Raw genomic sequence first — 19878 nt, forward strand, 5'->3', positions numbered from 1 at the left:
ACGTCTGTTGTTGTTTTTTTTTTTTCATAGCACTTACCATAATCTAGTTGTTTTGTGGGTTATATCTTAACATCTGTTTTCCCCTCTAGGCTGAAAACTCTGTGATGATAGGGACCAGGACTGATTTGTTCATTGGTGCATCCCCATTATGTGGCGTGGTGCTGGGCTTTTGTCAGTATCTCAGTAAACACCGAATGAATGAATGACTGAATTGAACGTAGGTGTGCCCCTCTCACAGATGGTTCTGTGTCCACAAGGGGTTCCTGAAGATGTGAGAGCTTCCTTATCGAAGGAATGAAACCCCGATGGCAGAAACAAATGCACGGGGTTGATGTTGTGCATGGGGAGACCTTCCTGTGTGGCACCTCTTCTGGTTAGTGAGTGCCGTCTGATCTGCTGATGTTCTTTTTTGTAGAAGGTAAAAAAAAAAACCCGGAAGACAAAAGATTACCTTTGGCAGGGGGTACCTTTGAACAGTTTGTACAGCCAGAGAAATCAATGTGAAGAGGTGAGCTGCTCCTTCAAGAAATATTTAGTTTCCAAAATTCTCGGTTCAGAACAGTAAACACTGATTGTACACTTTGTTGCATACCAGACAGTCAAAGACAGAATCCTTAAGAATCATATAATGACCTTTGAGTTGATTCTATTTTAAACAAAATGTTATTCTTTAATCCACAGGTCACTGTTTTTACCCGTGAACACACATGGCTTTGTTACGAAAAAGTAAGATCACAACTCTTGAAAATCATGATTAAAAGATATTTGGGACGGCTGTTGTTATGCTGGGTCTTGGCGCTTCCTTTTTCTTCTGAAATCTGCTTTCATTATCATGGATAGTGTTCCCAGAGGCAGTTCTTGGCATCATCACATTCCGTGGAAACTTGTTAAGTATTTGGGTCAAAGGTGAACTTGTCGTGAGAGGGGTCATATGTTTCTATAAAACTTACAAATGTTATTTATTTTTGTATCTAAATAAATATTTGTGCTCCTGTCTACTTTAGCATTGGTAATTCTATATTCTTATTCTTAAAGAGTTACCTCAAATTATATAATCCCAAACCCCATCAAAACCCAGATTTGCCCCTAATTTTAGATCCAATAGTTTGTGAATTGGGGGAAAACATTATAACCTAGTTGTGTACTGTTATACTCAGGGTAGAGTTGCCTGGTGTAGCAGATGGAAAGACAAGTTATCTAGTTAGATTTGAATTTCAGGTAAACTATGAATAATTTTTAGCATAAGTATATCCCAAATGTTGCATGGGACATACTTACACTAAGAAGAAAGCATTTTATCTGTCAACCTTGCATCTGCAGCAACAGCCATGGTTGAAAGGGTCAGGTGGTAGTGACCTTGGGCCATTTCCCCGAACTGGCTGTGGCAGGTGCATGTTCATTGGATGTATTGATAAACTATAGAACTTTACCCCTTATCTTCCGCTTCTCTCCAGTTTTGTTTCAAACTGAGTAGCGTCTGGTTGTCTCTGGCCAAATCTGACGATGCAGAGGCAGGGAGGAGCTGGATGTCAGCAACGCAGGGTCACGGAGCCTCAGAACGCAGCTCTGGAAGGCATCCTTGGATGCTGTCCAACTCCTTCCTTCTACGGATTTTACAGATGTGAAAACAAAAGACCTAGGGGCCAAAAAAATAGATTAGGATGAGGCCAGTAAAAGTAAATATCTCGAGGCACAAAAACAACACACAACAATTGAAAAATCTTTGTTGGGCTTCCATTGCCTTTGTTAACTCTCAAAACACCCCTGTGAGGTAATGATTATTATTACAATCCCAGTTAGCAGATGAGCAAACTGAGGCTCAGAGAGGTTAAATAACCCGTGCAAGGCCACACAGCTAGGGAGTAGTAGAAATTTGCGTTTGACTCCAAATCCCAGCCCTTCCCCTTCGGCCAACATTTTCCCAAATGTAGCCGTTTGTACACCACGTATGCCAATGTAGCACCTTCTCAATTTTTTTTATCATTGGTTTTCCTTCTTTCCTTGGCATGACTGTTTTTTTTTTTAAAAACTGACTCATTTTAAAAAAGTATACATATACTTTATAATAGAAAGTTTATATATCCTTCCTGTAAATGGAAGAAGTTATCTCCTCCCATAAAAAGAAGGTGACTGTACAATTGTGTATGATTAGAACAGTGCTATTCAATTCTGGGTAGCTTTTGTGGCCTGCCTGCATACAAAATTGGGGCTGATTTCTCATGCTGTGATTTAATGTTACTTCCTGCTATGAACACAGACCTCCTGAATCATCCCTGGTAGGACCAGTGTATGTGCTCCATACTTCTGACAACACTGTTCTACATCACTCCACTTCTCAGTAGACCCCAGGGGCAAGGGTCACTGTCCTGGAGGCTTAGAACAGCAAGACCCATAGAGGGTCTTCCAACCTCATACCCAGGGTGAGAATTTTACAGATGTCCTCCTTGACCAGTGGTTGAATTAACTGAGAAGCAGCTGGGTGCTAATGGCTGAGAACATGTACTTAAAATAAGAACAGACTCATCACAAATGCTATAGAAATGCTGGTTCTTAATTGAAGCAAAGTTTATGCACAGAAAAGGCAGCATCAGACAGTCGTTAAGGTGGTAGCCTCTGACTGTCTGGGTTTATCCCTGGATCCTCCTTAAACTGCATGGGTGTGCCCTCGAGTATCAAGAGTATTGCAGGCTAACTCTTCACTGCACGTGCTATCTGCTTAAAGAGGGGCCCCAGGCCACCACTCCTGTGTATGTCAGGCAACTGCTCACATGGCTGTTCTCAACTCTTCCACAACTCCAGCCTGATAAGTAAATCTGAATGTGTTTCTTTTTTTTAATTTCAGTTAATCAGGTGCTGCTGTTCCTTCTGATTGTGACCCTCTGTGGGATTCTGTATAAGAAAGTTCACAAGGGGACGGTGCTCAAGAATGAAGCAGGTATGAATGAAGTCATCCAGTCACAAAAACACACATAGTGTGTGATTGTTCTTATGCGAGGTACTTAGACCATCGCAGTCAGAAAGGCAGGCAGTATAAGGTGCTGTCAGGGGCAGGGAAATGGGGAGTTATTGTTTAATGGGTGGAGTGTCACTTTATGAAATGAGAAGAGTTATGGGGGTGGATGGTGTAGATGGTGGGACAACAATGTAAATGTATTTAATACCACAGAGCTGGGCATTTAAAAATGGTTGAGACGATAAATTTTACATTAAGTGTGTTTTACCACAATTTAAGAAAAAAATACATATTTTTTTAAAAGATTCTATTTATTTATTTTTAGAGAGGGAAGGGAGGGAGATAGAGAGAGAGAGAAACATAAATGTGCGGTTGCTGGGGGTCATGGCCTGCAACCCAGGCATGTGCCCTGACTGGGAATCGAACCTGCGACACTTTGGTTCGCAGCCCATGTTCAATCCACTGAGCTATGCCAGCCAGGGCTAGAAAAATATATTTTTTAAAATGAAGAGGTAATCCATCAAGATGGGAGACCTATTTAAACTCAGTTTAAATATGATTCTCTGAGTTCTTTCAATAGCTGGGCTCAGAGACAAACAACAACTTGGTCAGCTCCCAAGGACCTGCTTGAAGACTATCCACCCAAGGCCAACTTTTCGGCTATGTCCTAAAATATTACTGTTCCTTAAAATTTAGCAAATAAAAGGGTCACATGGAGGGCTTGGGTCCCACCTGGAGAGGTTTTGAATCAGTAGACATCGGACAGGGCCCGTGAATCTGCATTTCCAACACCTTCCCAGGTGATGCCAACACTGTTGGTTCTTGGGCCACACAATGAGTGGCCGGCTCCGCATCCATCCCTTTGGAGTCTCAACCGTTTCACTTTCAAAAATCGCCCCCTCTCTCTTCTCCTCGCTGGCTCATTGTCATGAGCGCATAAACAGCCTCATGACTGTCAACTGAAAAAAACATCCTGCCTTGACCCTATCGCCTCTTCCAGCTGCACGGAGCAGCCCAGCCTCCCTTCTCCAGGGGGCGCTGTGTGAGAGGGCCACCTTCGCAACCGCAGACACGCAGAGTCAGCTCACACACAAATTAAGAAGCACTGGTAGGGTGTTCGTTATATTTTTAACTCGTTTGCTTTCTATGTGAGTCAAGCAAATACACTCAATTAAGGAAATTACGGAAGAGAAAAATATTAACTGCAGCTAGATCCACCAAAGACAAGCACAGTTTCTATTTTGGTGCTTTACGCACATTCATTCAACAATTTTTTTTTTAAAAAGCCAGATACTTAGGTGCTGGTTACACAACAATGAACAAAAACCCTGTCCCTGCTGTCACAAAGCTGTTTCTTTTTTCTTAATACAAAACTTCATGAAAGATCATTAAGAATATGTACAATTTTGTTTAAATAAACATCAGGGACATCTTGAAAAAAAGTACTTTCTACACAGACATGCCAGCAGATGTTTATCGGGCACTGTTCACAGGAGCCCCAAACCGGAACCGCTCCACGTGCCCAGCAACTCGTGAAGAAACAGACAAAATGCAGCACATCCATACAATGGATGCTTTTCTGCAGTAAAAGAGAACAAACTACCAATGCCTGCTGCAGTGTGGATAAACCTCACAAACGTTATGCCAAATGAAAGAAGCCAGAGCCGAAATACCATGTGTTGTTTGATTCCATTCATGCACACTTTCTAGAAAAGGCAAATCCGTGGAGACAGAAAGCGGAGCAGTGGTTGCCTAGGGCTGGGAGCGGAGTGAGTCGACTGCAGGCTGCCTCGAGGGAGCATTGGGGAGGCCATGGAAGTCTTCTAAAATTGGAGTGTGGTGATGGTTGCACAACTGTACACATTTACAAAAAAAATAATCATTGAACTGTACACTTGAAATAAGTAAATACAAAGAAATCTGTATTGGTTTGGTAAAGCTGCCATAACAAAGTACCGCAGATTAGGTGACTGAGACAATGCATATTTATTTTCTCACAATTCAGGAGGCTAGAAGTCCAAGAGCAAGGTGCCAGCGGGGTTGGTCTGTCTTGAGGCCTCACTGCTTGGCTTGCGGATGGCTGCCTTCTTGATGTGTCCTCACGCGACTGCTTCTCTGTGCATGGTTCTTGGTATCTTTCTTTCTTCTTTACAGGACACCAGTCGTATTGGATTAGGTGTCCCTCACCCCCGCTGTAATTGCCTCTTTAAAGGTCCTACATCCAAATACTGTCACAAGTCTGGGCTCCAACATAGGAATATTAGAGGTTATAGACAATTCAGTATCTAAATTATGGCTCACTAAAGCTGTTGAGAGAGAGAAAGAGAGAGAGAGAGAGAGAATGGAAGTCATACAAGGTCAAATGCCGTGTGAGCTTCGAGTTCTTTATTCCTCACATTTCACTCCCTGCCCATAAACCAACTCCTTCAATCAGCTGATCCCACTGCAAAAACTCCTTTCTCCATGGAGTGAAATGAAGAGCTTTTACAATAGTTGTTAGGACAACTTTGAGGAAATGCACATCCTGACGAATCAGCTATACCTGTATACTGGTACAGTGTTTAGATCACATGAATGGATCCAGAGTCATAATTTTTTCCCATGGAGAATTAAAATGAAATCATTATTAGGAAATACCATTCAGAAGGATGTCATGTTGACATGGGAAGACGTCCATGGTATGTTGAGTGGAAAAAGAAAGTTACAGAAGATTGTGAAAAGTATGATTTCATTTTTGTGTTAAAATAATACATGTATGTGTTATCAGTATTTGATATGATAGCTAAGGCTGGAAAGAATAATCACTGACTGATCTTGTGTATTAGTCATGCTTTTCATTTACTTTCTTTCCCTTCCTGTCGACTTTTGAGACACTTGACTAGAGAATGGATAAGGGAAGGAAGATCACAAGCAATCTATTTTATAACAGCATAGGCGAGGTAAATATTCTAATTCAGGGAAAAGTTAAGGAGTTGAGGAATTGTTGAATCAAATGAGGCTTTTCAGTTCTCCACATATTTTTCAACTGTATGTATGTGTTAGGCTATCCAATTGGCTTCTGTAAGACAATTCCAAAAAAATAGTGACTCAAGCAAAATAGAAGTTTATTTTCTCTCTCAAGAGAAAGTCTCATGTGTCAGTTCCACAGTCACCTAGAGCAGGGGTGTCCAAACCATGGTCTGTGGGACACATGCGGCCCAGGATGGTTATGATGGTTATGTATTTTACACAGAATTGTAAATTTACTTAAAATATTTTTTTTTGCTCATCAGTTTTCATTAGTGTTTGTGTATTTAATGTGTGGCCCAAGACAACTCTTCTTCTTCTAGTGTGGCCACAGATGCCAAAGGTTGGACACCTCTGACTAGAGCAAGATTGCTTCTACCTTACAGTTTTGGTGTCCTCAACAGGTAGCTTCCACCTCATGGTCCAAGATAGCTGCTGGCATATCAACATGCCAGCCAAGGGGAAGGGGTAAAGGAAAAGGGGAGGGTAAGCAAATTTATTACAAAAGCAAACTCAGTAGTTGCACATATTACTTTGCACTAGCATTGCACTGGTTAGAAGTTGACCACATAAAGCTGCAAGGGAGTCTGGAAAAAATATTCTTAGTGGTTGGCTATGTGCTAGCTAAAATTCCAGCATTCTATTTCTAAGGGAAGAGGGAACGACTGGATATTGGAAAATAATTGGCAGCCTCTTCCACACTATGCTATCTTCCCCTGGGAGTGTAGAAGGCGAGTTTAACTGGCTCTACTGTGGAATTCTTTCATTTTCCAAGACACTGATTTTGATGTTTCCAGATGACGACTCTGAGACTCCTGAGGAATTGGAAGATGAGATCCCTGTTGTGATTTGTGCAGCAGCAGGGAGAATGGGTGCTGCAATGGCTGCCATCAACAGCATCTACAGCAACACTGACGCCAACATTCTGTTCTATGTAGTCGGGCTCCGGAACACTCTGTCTCGAATACGGTAAGTTGTGTACTAGAGACTTTGGAGTTTTCTATTTGATTTTGATCTTCCTTGTATTTTCATAAATGGATTTCCTCCTTTTTTTGTTTGAGAAATGTCATTTGAATTTAGAAGGGGACGACCTAAGGTTTACTCGGTGACCTGACAAATGTGTTACCTCGCTAAGGAATTTTCACCAAAGCCTCACTAATCTGGTAGGGCGATGCGACATTCTGCAGAACTGAATTGTTTAACGAATTAAGGAACCCCGATCCTTAAGCTTATATGAAAGTCTTTCTCTCCAAAATGGTATCTCTTTTCTCTGCTTTCCTAACCTAAAAGAATATTAACATAATATAATCATTTGAATATGGCTTAGAATCATCACTAATAATAATTTTTGAACTTCAAAGTGATATCTTTCATATCACTCACTATACTAAAAAATTGGAGTTAGATTGAGAAGAAATAGACAGAAAACCAAATTTTAAATGTATTATAAAAATGTGGGATAATTGTATAATTTTAGTATGAAGAGTGACTCTCTTTAAGCCCAAAAATCATATGGAAAAAAGCTGACAGATTTGACTGCATAACAATTACAAACTTTTAAATGATTAAAAAAAACACTACAAAAAGTGAAATTAATCACGTAATAGATTAGGCAAAATATTTTCAGCATGTATTATAGACAAGTGGTTACTGTCCAAAAAAGGTAAAGCATTCATACAAACAATTTTAAAACATGCAAGCAGTTAATAAAAAATGAGCATAGAATATGAATTCACAGAAGAAAAAAATACAGTCAACAAATATGAAAAGATGTTGCATGTTACCAATAGGAAAATTCAAATTAAAACAACCATGACAGGTAACTTTGCACTCATCAGGATAGTAAAAATTAAGTAGGACAACAGTATCTAGTGCAGAAAAATGAACATGCTCATTCACTGTAAATTGGTAAAGCATTTTGAGAGGGCAATGCAGCAATATCTGGTACCACGTTATATGCATATATACCATTTCACCATACCATTTCCACTGCTCAGGAACCTGTGCTTACAGAAATTCCAGTACATAATGCTAAAATATATGCACAACAATGTTAATTTCAGCATTATGGAACATAGTAAAAAATGGCTTAAGTGCTTAAATGTCCATCAGTGGGAGAATATTTAAATGAACTATGGAATATCATCCAGCTCTTAAAAATGAAAGAAGGCGCCCTGGCTGGTGTGGCTCAGTGGATTGATCACTGACCTGTGAACCAAAAGGTCGGATTCCCAGTTAGGGCAGGTGCCTGGGTTGCAGGTCAAGTCCCCAGTTGGGGGCATGTGAGAGGCAACTTACTGATGTATCTCTCACACATTGATGTTTCTCTCTCTCTCTTTCTCCCTCCCTTCCCTTTTCTCTAAAAGTAAATAAATAAAATCTTAAAAAATAAAAATAAAGAAAGAAGGCAATCTGTGTCCACTGACGTAGAAGACCCCCATGGCAGACCATTAAGTGGACAGCGTGAGTTGCAGTGCACCTCACGTGGTATGATCCACTTTGCAAATGTCTTACCCTGTTCCAGCTGCTACAACAGAAAGCCACAGACTGGGTGGCTTATAAACAGTAGAATTTTATTTCTCACAGTTCCAGAGGCTGGGAAGCCCAAGGTCTAGGCACCAGCAGGTTCCGTGTCTGGTGAGAGCCCACTTTCTGGTTTGTAGACTGCCTTCCTGCTGTGTCCTCACATGATGCAAGGGGCAAGAGGTTCACTGGGGTCTCTTTTATAAGGAGACTAATCCCATATTTGAGGCCTGCATCCTGGTGACCTGGTCACCTCCTAAAGGATCCACATCTAAATACCGTCACCTTGGGGATTAGGTTGCGACATATGAATCTAGGGGGGCACAGACATTCAGTCTATAGCAATGAAAATCAAACCCCCAAGCTATGTGTGTACGTGTACATATATAACATGTGCTTCTGTAAAGAAAGCACCTGGAAAGATCTCCATGTTAACAGTGACTACCCCGGGGAGGGTGGAAGATTTGGGAAAAGCAGTTATAAAGGGAAGTTCAAGGTATTTCAAGTGTTATTTCCATCCGTTGTAAGGAGAATGTATTTCCATATGACTCCTAGAATTATATTTTTGGGTAACAGCACCATTAAGAGATACGTGCTGAGATATGGAAGACATTGGCTCCTAATCTGACCGACCCTTGGCTGTTGTGGGTTTTGTGGGCTTATACATGCTTTCTAGTTTTTCTGCCTCATCCGTTCTTCTTCTTTTTGGTTATTGTTGCAGATTATTCACTTAGTCTGCCCCTTAGTTATCTGTGGGCACGAAAACCAGATAACCAAACCACAAGGTGGCACATGCTGTATGTACTAAGGGTTTGTACTTGAGCAAAAGTCACGAGCTTAGGGACTCTGTGACGTTTGAGCAGGGAATGATTCCCAGTTCACCACCCCTTATTTTAGCATATTTCTAAAACCACTTTCATGGAAGTATGACACAAATATAGAAAAGTGCATAAATCCTGTGTACAGCTCAGTGAATCGTCACCAATATGTAAGCAACACACTCATGTGAGAACCACCGGTCCGACACTTGGTCAGTCTTTTTGACGTTGCCATTCTGCTGAGAGCCCAGCAGTGTCTCACTGTGGCTTTCATTTGAGGTCCCTTTATTTCTAACGAGGTGGAGCACTTTCTCCACACATTGCTCGGCTGTCTGGACATGCACGTTTGAATCTCTTGCCAGTTTTTCAGCTGGGCTGTCTTTTTCTTACCGACATGACTGCTTCCCACCCCTGGCTCTATTGAGATAGAATGGACAGGTAACATCGTGTAAATGGCTGATTTTTTTAAAAAAAGATTTTCTCTCTTTACTTTTAGAGAGAGGGAAAGGGAGGGAGAAAGAGAGGGAGAGAAACATCAATGTGAGAGAGAAGCATCAATCGGTGGCCTCTCGTACACGCCCTGAGGACCAAACCTACAACTCAGGCATGTGTCCTGACTGGGAATCGAACTGGCGATCTCTCAGTGTGCAGGATGATGCCCAACTGAGCCACACGGGTCAGAGCTAAATGGCTAATTTTATGGTTCCAATTTTGCAGACCTGAATTTTGTTGGAAAGATTTTATTTTTTTTTTTGTCAATTTTCAATCAACAGCAAATGTTACCATGGATGGCTTAAGTTTTGGAAATTTTATTTTGAGATTATTTTTTTCCAAGAAACGTATGAATTAGCTTACAAGACAAGAGCACCATAAGACTGAGAAAACGTAAGGGGAGAAGACAGGGAGTGAGGAGGCATGAGGAAGGCTGGGGGACGGAGACAAAGAAACACAGGTCAATTCCGATCATCCTGGGAGTCCAAGTGGCTTCAGTTACCATATGAGGTCGAGAGTGTCCTGCTTCACAACATGACTGAGTTGTTGGCACGTGGCAAAGTTGGTGTCAGCAGCTACAGATGCTGCTTTATAGGGAAGGGGGAACATTTTGTCTTCTTCCAGTTTCCTGCGGAGATTATGTAGATCTGGGGAGATGCTTGGTTATTACTGTTTTGTTTCATTTCCTTTGCAGAAAAGTTATGTGAATAATGAAAGGGAAAAAAAAAGGAGTTAAACCAGACCAGATGGGGGGAAAATCTGGATTTATAGACTAAACTCTACTAAGGTTACATACATTTTATTTTTAACTTTCTAAGGAGGCAACAGATTGAAGCAATAAGCAAACTGAGGAAAGGTGAGAAATGTGTACTAGAGGGCTTTTTTTTTGTCATCTCTTTAGAAAATGGATCGAGCATTCTAAACTGAGAGAAATAAATTTTAGAGTCGTGGAGTTCAACCCTATGGTCCTCAAAGGGAAGATCAGACCAGACTCATCGAGGCCCGAGTTGCTCCAGCCTGTGAGTAAGCCCATGCCCGTGCTGGGGATGGCTCTTGGAGGGACCCTTGCCCAGCACGGAGTTCTGGCCACTGGGGTGCATATGGAATAGTTTTGAAGCTTCACACGTGTTAGATTTCTACCGAACTCTGCTTATTTGTGATTTATAAGCCAGCTGCTCCAGAAAGGATTTAAGATGGTTTACATAAACATAATGGAGTTATTAAAGAAGAAATGAAGCATAAGAAAATGTAGGAAGCATGTATGTGTGTAAGGGCCAAGTAGGGAGGCCAGGGAAAAAATATTCCCAGCCCCACAGGCTGTTGTGTGTACCGCGATTGGACACAACGTTCGGCTTGGAGTATCCCAGCAGCTAAGGAAACCAATAGAATGATGGATAATGTACTTCCTGGTATCAGCTAAGATAATATTTTTGGCAGACACCAACTCTTTTCCTAGCTTTGGAATCTTAAGGTATTTTACTGCAAGAGTTCTTACAAAAGGGACTCTCTTCTGCATTAAGAGTGTTGATGGCAAATTTACAAAAAAAAATGTAGCCACCTTCTACATATATTACTTAAATCCATCCTTGCATATGTACTAAATTCTAAGCCCTCTGTGTAATGACATCATCTTCCCCCAATTCCAGGTATTTATTATTAGAGTGTGAGCAGAGCTGGGACTGTGGATTAAGCCACGCTGTGGCTAATTAAACTCTTCCCTTCAAGCCAATGCCTTTCTTGACTTTTTCTTGGCTCAAGTTGCTAAGAGGTTGAGCTTGTTGTTGAGAATGATGCCTGTGTGTGTGTGTGTGTGTGAGGCTGATTCAGTTAACAGCTGTCAAACTACCGAACGCAGAGGAAGACAGGCAATCTGTGGCCTAAACGAGTAATGAGGAAGCTTCTGTGGCTGCTCCCGCTGCTATAGTTCACAGAGATGAAAGCAGCGACAGCCTGAGCGGTTGGAGATCGGATCTAGGGCCAGTGCTGGTTTCAGCCCCAGGGCCCAGAGAAGTCGGGCATCAGAAGCTGGGGTGAGGCATCTTTGCGGCCTGTTTTATCTGCTCCAAACCTGGGGCTGAGCCAAGGCCGTGGTCAAAGCCGATCCTCCAGCACCCGTGGAAGACGCTGAGCTGTGTGTCTCTTCTCCAGCGATGCTTCTTTTGTTGTTTTAACAGCTGAACTTTGTTCGATTTTATCTCCCTCTGCTTATCCACCAACACGAGAAAGTCATCTATTTGGACGATGATGTAATCGTACAAGGTATGCTAGGCGACTGCCAAGACCACCCGGAAAAGGAGCAAGTGATAAGTAGAATGATTGTCTGTCTTCTTCATTTTCCAATCACTAGCTGCCCAGCAATGTTTCCTGCTTATTCAGGTTGGGAGTATCATATTGCTGTAAATTCTGGAATATTTTGAAAACAGGGGCTGATGCTCACTTCCCTGGACAGTCCGGTTGACTTTCTGAGAGATCCTCTCACATTGTCAAAGTCTGAGAGAAATAGCTTGGTAGCCTCTCCTTTCCCTGCACCCTAAAAGGTGGGGAGTGAGTCTCACGATGACATTCTTAGAACTAAGCTAAGTTTTGGTGTATACATGCAAATAAGATAAGTGGTGGCGTGGCACCTGCATAACAATAGAAGTAAAGACATTTGACCAGTGCTCAGCTGAGCTTTTCATCCAGTGGCTTTCTAAATGGATCTGAGCTATTCTAATGAAGTAAATTGACAAGCCACGGGGAAATCAGGGATCCCATACTTCTCCCCCAGGGATCCCATACTTCTCCCCTAGTAGGACTAGGTTAAGCTCCAAGGCTCTATAAAACAAATGCTGCACTATCTTAACTCCTGGCGCTTCTAAATGTAGGTGACATCCAAGAACTCTATGACACCACCTTGGCCCTGGGCCACGCGGCTGCATTTTCGGATGACTGTGATTTGCCCTCATTTCAGGATGCGAACAAAATTGTGGGGCTGCAGGTGAGCGCACTGTCTCGGAAATCCCACCTTCGTCCTGCCGCTCCCACCCCGGCCCCTCCCACAACTCAAAGTGAATGTGAGCTGCATGCTGGAGGAATGTGAGCTGGGTTGCTGCAGACAGAACCCAAGGGCTCCGGCTTCTGCTGACACCCCAGCTCCACTCCCTAGCAACTCATGGGCAAGTTACTTAAGCCCTGCAAGACCCACTTTTCTCGCTGAAACATGGCGGCAGTGATATCTGCATGGTCGGGCTTTTGTGAGCCGTGATGAGGTAGCATGTGGGCAATGTGTTCTGCATGTAATAAATGCACCGGAAATGGTGGTTGTTATCTAGGTTGCTCTTAACTGCCCTCTCTGTCAGAGATGGTGTTTTCTGTAAAAGACTTGCTATCCCTTTGTTCTCTTTTCAGAGTTTTGACCATTGCTTCCTCCCCTCCCCCCACCTTTTGGTAGAGGAAAACATTGATTTTGTTGAGAGGTAAACAGCTCCTTACCCTGGTGGAAATGAGAAAAGGTGCCCCCATGGGTAATGCTGAAACCAAAAGAATGGCTGTAAAATACACAATGCTATTAAGAATCTCATGCTGTTCTTCAAAAGAGGTTCCAGGGAGTAACTTTTAAATGTGTGACACTGAAGAGGTGACATACTTTAAGGCTGAGACTTTGGGGCCAGACACGACTTTGTCAGGATCTGGGCTCCATCACTTAGTGGCTTTGTGACCTTGAGCCAGTGACTTAACCAATGGTTTTCTCCTTCATTTGTCAAGTAGAGGGAGAGTCATTGTGAGAATTAAATCAGCTAATCCATGTAACGTTATGGCACGCCATCAATGAGGCGATGCGTATACAGTTTTTAGAACAGTGCTTGGCATATGGAAAGTGCTCAAATATTTCTACTGCTTCCAGGTCGAATTGGAGCATCCCACTGAGGCAGATTATTATAGCAGCCTTTGTGGGTGGAACAGTACATCCTGCCTGGTGCCCATACATTCATTGAACTACGTGTTGAGTGCCTACTATGTGCCTGACACTGTTTTAGGTACTAATGATATAGTCAACAAAACTAAAATTCCTGCCTTTGTGTAGCTCACATTCTAGTGGGAAGACAAGTAAAATTCAGTAATTCACAGAGGATGAGGGTGGAGGTGGGGCTGTAGTGTAAATAGGGTGGTTGTGAAAGGCTCCACAGAGATGGTGCGGCCAAGCCTACACCTGAAAGAAGGAAGGGAACCACCTAAATGCAGAGAAACATCCCACGAAGAGGCAACAGCAAGTGCAAAGGTCCTGAGGCAGGGGTGCGTCTTGTGGGTTAAGCAAGGTGGTCTGGTGGCGGAGGGGTCAAGAGGGAAGATATTGGAAAGTGGAGAGCAGGTGGTACAGGGCAGGGCTGGCCACTTTAGGAACTCTGGCTTTTACTCTGAAAGCAGGGGGAGGCATTACAGCAGATGGGTAACGTAGAGATGGAGGGAACGTTGCAAAGGGTGGGAGAACAAGGAACCCAGGTGAGCAGGAACTTGCAGAAATCCAGTGAGTGGTGATTATGGCCTGGACTAGAAAGGCGACAGTAGAGGCAGTGGGAAGTACTTGGCTTCTGGATATATTTTGGAATATTCCACCAACAGGATTTGCTGACAGATCTGGATGAACAGTGAGAAAGAGGAGTCAAAGATGACCTAATGACCCTGGGTTGCTTGGCTGTTTTTTTTAGGTGTTTTTTTTTTTTTCCCTAAGTAATTAGAAGGACAGGGTAGCCACTGAGACAGGGCAGGCTGTACGAAAGCACGTTTGGGATAGGATTGGGAACATTTGGATATAAGTGGAGCTGCCCTATTAAGCATCCAGAAGGAGACACTGAGTTGGCAGATGTAGCAGGAATGGGAAATCCAGAGGGGAGGCCAGGGCTGTCTGCATGGACGGGGTTTAGAGCCACGAGACTGGAGGAAGGAACAGGTGCTGGAACTGAGACTTGGGGCACTCAGCTTTTAGACGTTGGGGAAACAAGAGGAAACCGGCCAAGGACACGAGGAAGTGGCCGGTGACACCGGAGGAAACCCAGAGACCCCGCACAATGGTTTCAAGAAAACGATCGTTTTCCAGAAACGAAAGATTCGCTGGTCACAAGCATGCCTGTCCTGTTCCTTTGCAGAACACGTACATGGGCTTTCTGGACTACCGGAAGAAGACTATTAAAGACCTTGGCATAAGCCCCAGCACGTGCTCATTCAATCCCGGGGTGATCGTGGCCAACATGACGGAATGGAAGCACCAGCGCATCACCAGACAGCTGGAGAAATGGATGCAAAAAAACGTGGAGTGCGTGCAGACCCGTCTGCCGCTTCTTCTGTGCTCGGGGACAGAATTACTCAATTAATCTTCTGTGCATAGCTCAGGAGTGAGGGATATTTTATAGACATCTTAGGTCAGACTTTCCCAGAGAAAGAAAAGAGGTAGTAGATGAAAATTTATTCTCAAATGGGATGTCAGAGGAAGTGAGATCCTGCAGAATCCCTTGTTATATGTTTTTTTCTCTAGGAAATTGTTTAACAATGTGACTTTAACTCTCCTCCCAGAACTCTAGTGAACCTTTCCCACTAAAAATCACTTATCTTAGTTGTTTCTTTTTACAGGAGAAAATCATATAAATCTCCTTTATAGGTTTGTTCTTAAGGATTATTTTATGAAGTCAACTTTCTTAGGGTTGAATTTTCTTCCATGGATCATTTTTCTTTATTGAAATTTTGAACAGAGAAGATGAACGCTGCTAACACAACCACTATGACCATATCCCTGCATTTCCTTTCCTGCTTTTATTCTGGGTATTTTAAATGCCATCGTAACCTTGAATTTGTAAATAGATCTGTTCTGAAGAACGGAGGATCAGAAATTGATCTTCTATGTTTGTCATTAAAAAGACTGAGAATTACAATGGCAAAATATTAACGCTGTGAAGCTAGGTGAAGTACGTGGAAGTTCGTGATTTTCTGCTTACAATTTGTGTAGGTGTGACAGTTTTCAAAATACGAAGACTATAGTCTTCTTAAATAGCGAGAGAGACTGTTTTGCATCTTTTAACTTTATTAGATTCTACTGTGTCTGAGTCTGTGGGGCTCCAGGCCAAATGCTGCCTTTCCCTTCCTCTTCTCAGGGAGAATCTCTACAGCAGCTCCCTGGGAGGCGGGGTGGCCACCTCCCCGATGCTGATTGTGTTCCACGGGAAATACTCCACAATCAACCCCCTCTGGCACATAAGGCACCTGGGTAAGTACTTTAGGAAAACAACACGAACGGGCATTTCGTAGACCCAGGGAGCGCCAAAGCCTGGGAAGCGTGCTACAGCACCAGCCTCCTCAATGCAAATCCTCTGGGCGACCTTGGAGATGACCTTGGACTCATTTAACCTTCCCTGCTCAGATTGGCAAATGCAGCTGATACGAATGGCCTACCTGAGAGGTGTGTTTCTAGGAATTCCTGAAAAGCAATGAGATTCATGCTTGGCAAGTACCCAGTAGGAGCAAGATAAGCATCAACTATTGTGAAAGCTTTCACGGTCAAAACACTTCCACATGCCTTTATTGTACTCTTGCAGTGGCCTGTGGTGGACAAAAGCAAACGAATTAGCATAATGGCTTGCGATGCATTTATATAAAATTGGCAATGTGTCTTTGAAAAGGAAGTTACTGATTGTGTACTGTGTGAGTCCCTTAGCAGTCTCTTATTCCCTCTTCACTGCAGGAGGGCAGGCTCCGGGGTGCGGGTTGGAAGCCCAACTCTGCTACTTACTGCCTGTGACCCCGGGCAAGTTATTCAACCTCCCTTAGTTTCTTCGTTTGTAACCGAAGCTAACAGACCCTTTATAAAGTTTTTACAAAAACAGTCAGTTACCTAACACATGTAAATTGTTCAGCAGAGCCAGGCACAGAGACATTCACATTCACGCAAACACATGGCCGCAGCCCGGTAGCTGAAACCACTGGGCCAGACCTGTTTAGAAACTGAGATGGGTTTTGAATTTTTGAAAATTGAAGTGGTGCACATATTTATGTTATGCAATACCCTAAGTGGAATCTTGGTTATGCTGCCAGAGAATTTATTAAAAATCCTTTCGTTTGCAGACATTTTGGGATTATTTTTGATATTGGAGACAGTCAAATCGGTTATGGATTTACATTTATCAAGTGCCCATGACATTTCTAGGCACCCGGCTAAGTTCTGACGATAAAGGTGAACGTTATTTCTAATTCTGGGAACAAGCCTTTAAGGTGGCATTTCCCTTACTCTACCTTTCAGAAGAAAAGCGGACAAAACTGTGGATGCAGGGTTCCTGTCTCCTCTTACTGGTTCTGTACACACTGCTTCTGCCTCATCACCAGATTCTCCCCTGATTTTCCCGAGTGTCTGTCTGTGCACATAAAAGCGACACAGGGAAGTTAAGGACGCTGTTTTTCCCTCTGACTTGATTTATATTAACGCTGAGTTCACTGTTAGGTCAGATATCAACATTTCCATGTAATGGATGAGCAGAAAACCCCATTGAAGTAGCGTGTCTATAAAAAGTGTTCTGTAGGAACAGCTATGGGGAGCTTCGATCGATAAGGTTAGAGCATTTTTATGATCTCAGAACAGAGACTCAGAATTACGTTTTATGAAACATATGACTTACTGACAAGTAGAAAGGGGCAGAACCTTGCCAAGGGAAAGAAGTCATTTTTCTTTGTAGAACAGAACCTATTCTGTGCTGAGGGTTTTGGAAACAGGGATAGTCCGCAAAGTAAATCTACACAGTGGTCATCTGACAAAACAACCCCGTTTCAGTGTTCGGAAAGTAGAAAGCAATGTAATGCGAATGGGTATTAAGTTTGCGTCTAAACAGAGAGGCTTAAAATAATAAAAATTGATGAAACATTGAGCTAAAAGCAAACCTGCGAGTCCCTAGAATCCTTCAGTCACAGAGCTGAGAGATGATGGACGTCCTACTTCACGAGACTTCTCCCCTGAAGGTACCTCTTCCCGAGTGAGCATTGCCTTCACACAGGTTCTTTGGAAGTTGGTAATTATTCCAGTTCTGCCACGATAGCCTGGAACACTGCTCCTCTTCTGCCACTGCCTTCGCAGCCGTGTTTATGAACAGCAGAAGACAGGTGTTGGTCCTCTCCGTACATCCTATGTTAAACTAGAGTGTCATAATCCTAGTTACTAATATTCACCCTCTCTTCACTTTCTGTTGTTTTTCAAAAACATCAACTTCCCTTTCCTAGAAAAAAGTTTTACACCTTAGAGGATATTTTAAAAAGATTTACATTTGCAAGATCTTAATGCACTTCTAGAAGTGATATTCTAAAAATACTCTGAGCAACAGCAATGTTAGGGTAAATGCATAGTCTCTAAGTGATTACTTACGAAGGGAATAATATTCAAATAGAGGTAATAGCTGGGTGTTAAAAAGTGGACCTTTTTTTTCTAGTTGTATTTCATACAGTAAAAATGAAACTAAAAGAAAATGTTGCCACATGGCAGGCAAGTGTAGGAAAACAAGAACTATAAATACTGGGTGGTAGCGAAACTGTGACAAGTTCTTTTGGGGACAATTTGATCATCTCTTATCAAAAATTAAAAGGCACACGCCCTTCAATGTAGCAATTCCACCCACAAGATTTTTACCCTACAGGTTAGAGCAAAGGTTTAGTTGTTCATATAGAAAGTAATACAAGAATAAATTCTGTTTCATGTACTCACAAGTGTAAATGTACTTTTGCCCCAGTCACATTTGTGTACATGCACAGACATGCACAGAAGGCTGTGTTCGTTGTAGCATTGCTCATTTTAGTGAAGGGTCCAAAATAACTTAACTGCCCTCAATAAAGACCTCGCTCAATAATCACACATGCACTCTATGACTCATTAAAAATAATTCAGTAAATCCACATGTGCTACTGTGGAACATTTCCTAAGAATAATTTTAAAGGCAAGTGACAAGTAAATTTTAAAAACACATATATAATATGCATGTGTATGTATATACACAAATACATAATATGTATACATACATACATACTGGTGTACAGGTAGAATATTACTAAAAGATTTTTTTAAAGATTTTACTTATTTATTTTTAGAGAGGGAAAGGAGGGAGAAAGAGAGAGAGAGAGAGAGATCAATGTGCAGTTGCTGGGGGCCCAGCCTGCAACCCAGGCATGTGCCCAGATTGGGAATCAAACCTGCGATGCTTTGGTTCGCAGCCCGAGCTCAATCCACTGAGCTACGCCAGCCAGGGCGAATATTACTAAAAGATTTCACGAGAAACTCAAATTGTGGTTATTTTGGAGACTTAGGGTGGGTGGTAAACTCTTCACTGTATACCCTTTGATTTAATTTTTATTTTTTATATTGAACCTATATTCAAATTTTAATCTCTCAAGTGTTTATTTTCTAACAAGCCTATTAATTTTCCTATAAATACAATAAAGGCTGGAATCCAGATACCAGATATTCAGAGCACTTTCTGCAAGAAGCAAAATTACTCCACTGGAATGGAAGGCATAAACCCTGGGACTTCTCCAGTGCCCACAACGACCTCTGGGAGAGCTGGTTTGTTCCAGACCCTGCAGGGATATTTAAACTCCATCACCACGACACCTGATAGAACTGGGCGAATTTTAGATACTTTCTGTATGAAAACGTGGAATTGTCCACTTGTAACCTACTATGACATCATTCTTCAGGAACGGTATCTTCGATACGTATGACGCACAATGTGAAAAACGAAGACTGCTGTGTGCTGGTAGTAGCTTGGGTCCCGCTGGTGCGGATGTACTTCCTTAAGTACAAGTGGTAATTGTGGAAATCAAGATTCTGTGAGTGAAACATATGGTTGGAAACAAAGAAAGAAACCCATCTGGGTTTCAGCAATCAATCTGCTTAACTCAGTGACAATTATATAAAATTTCAAAAATTTTCTAAATGTATTTTTCACATGTAGGTATTTTTTAACAGGTTGCCCATCTTGTCTTTTGTATTACATGTAAAACATGAATGTCTGAAAAAAATAAAATAGATTTTGAAATGATTTTCATTGTAGAATACAGTATTCTATATAGTAAATATAATAGGTG

The 19878-nt window shown here is 42.2% G+C and overlaps 1 protein-coding gene across 1 annotated transcript; it reads left to right on the plus strand.

Moving 5' to 3' along the window:
• The first annotated feature begins 678 nt into the window (after nt 1–678).
• GLT8D2 (glycosyltransferase 8 domain containing 2) lies at nt 679–19760 on the plus strand. The gene is made up of 9 exons (XM_045826577.1): nt 679–726; nt 2843–2935; nt 6757–6928; nt 10694–10811; nt 11967–12051; nt 12657–12769; nt 14916–15082; nt 15915–16027; nt 19234–19760. Exons 1-9 carry the CDS (start codon nt 708–710, stop codon nt 19404–19406), a joined length of 1053 nt encoding a protein of 350 aa, XP_045682533.1. The 5' UTR covers nt 679–707; the 3' UTR covers nt 19407–19760.
• The last annotated feature ends 118 nt before the right edge of the window (nt 19761–19878 follow it).

Source organism: Phyllostomus hastatus, unplaced genomic scaffold, assembly GCF_019186645.2.
Source record: "Phyllostomus hastatus isolate PE091 unplaced genomic scaffold, TTU_PhHast_1.1 phas_scaffold_755, whole genome shotgun sequence".
NCBI lineage: Eukaryota > Metazoa > Chordata > Mammalia > Chiroptera > Phyllostomidae > Phyllostomus > Phyllostomus hastatus.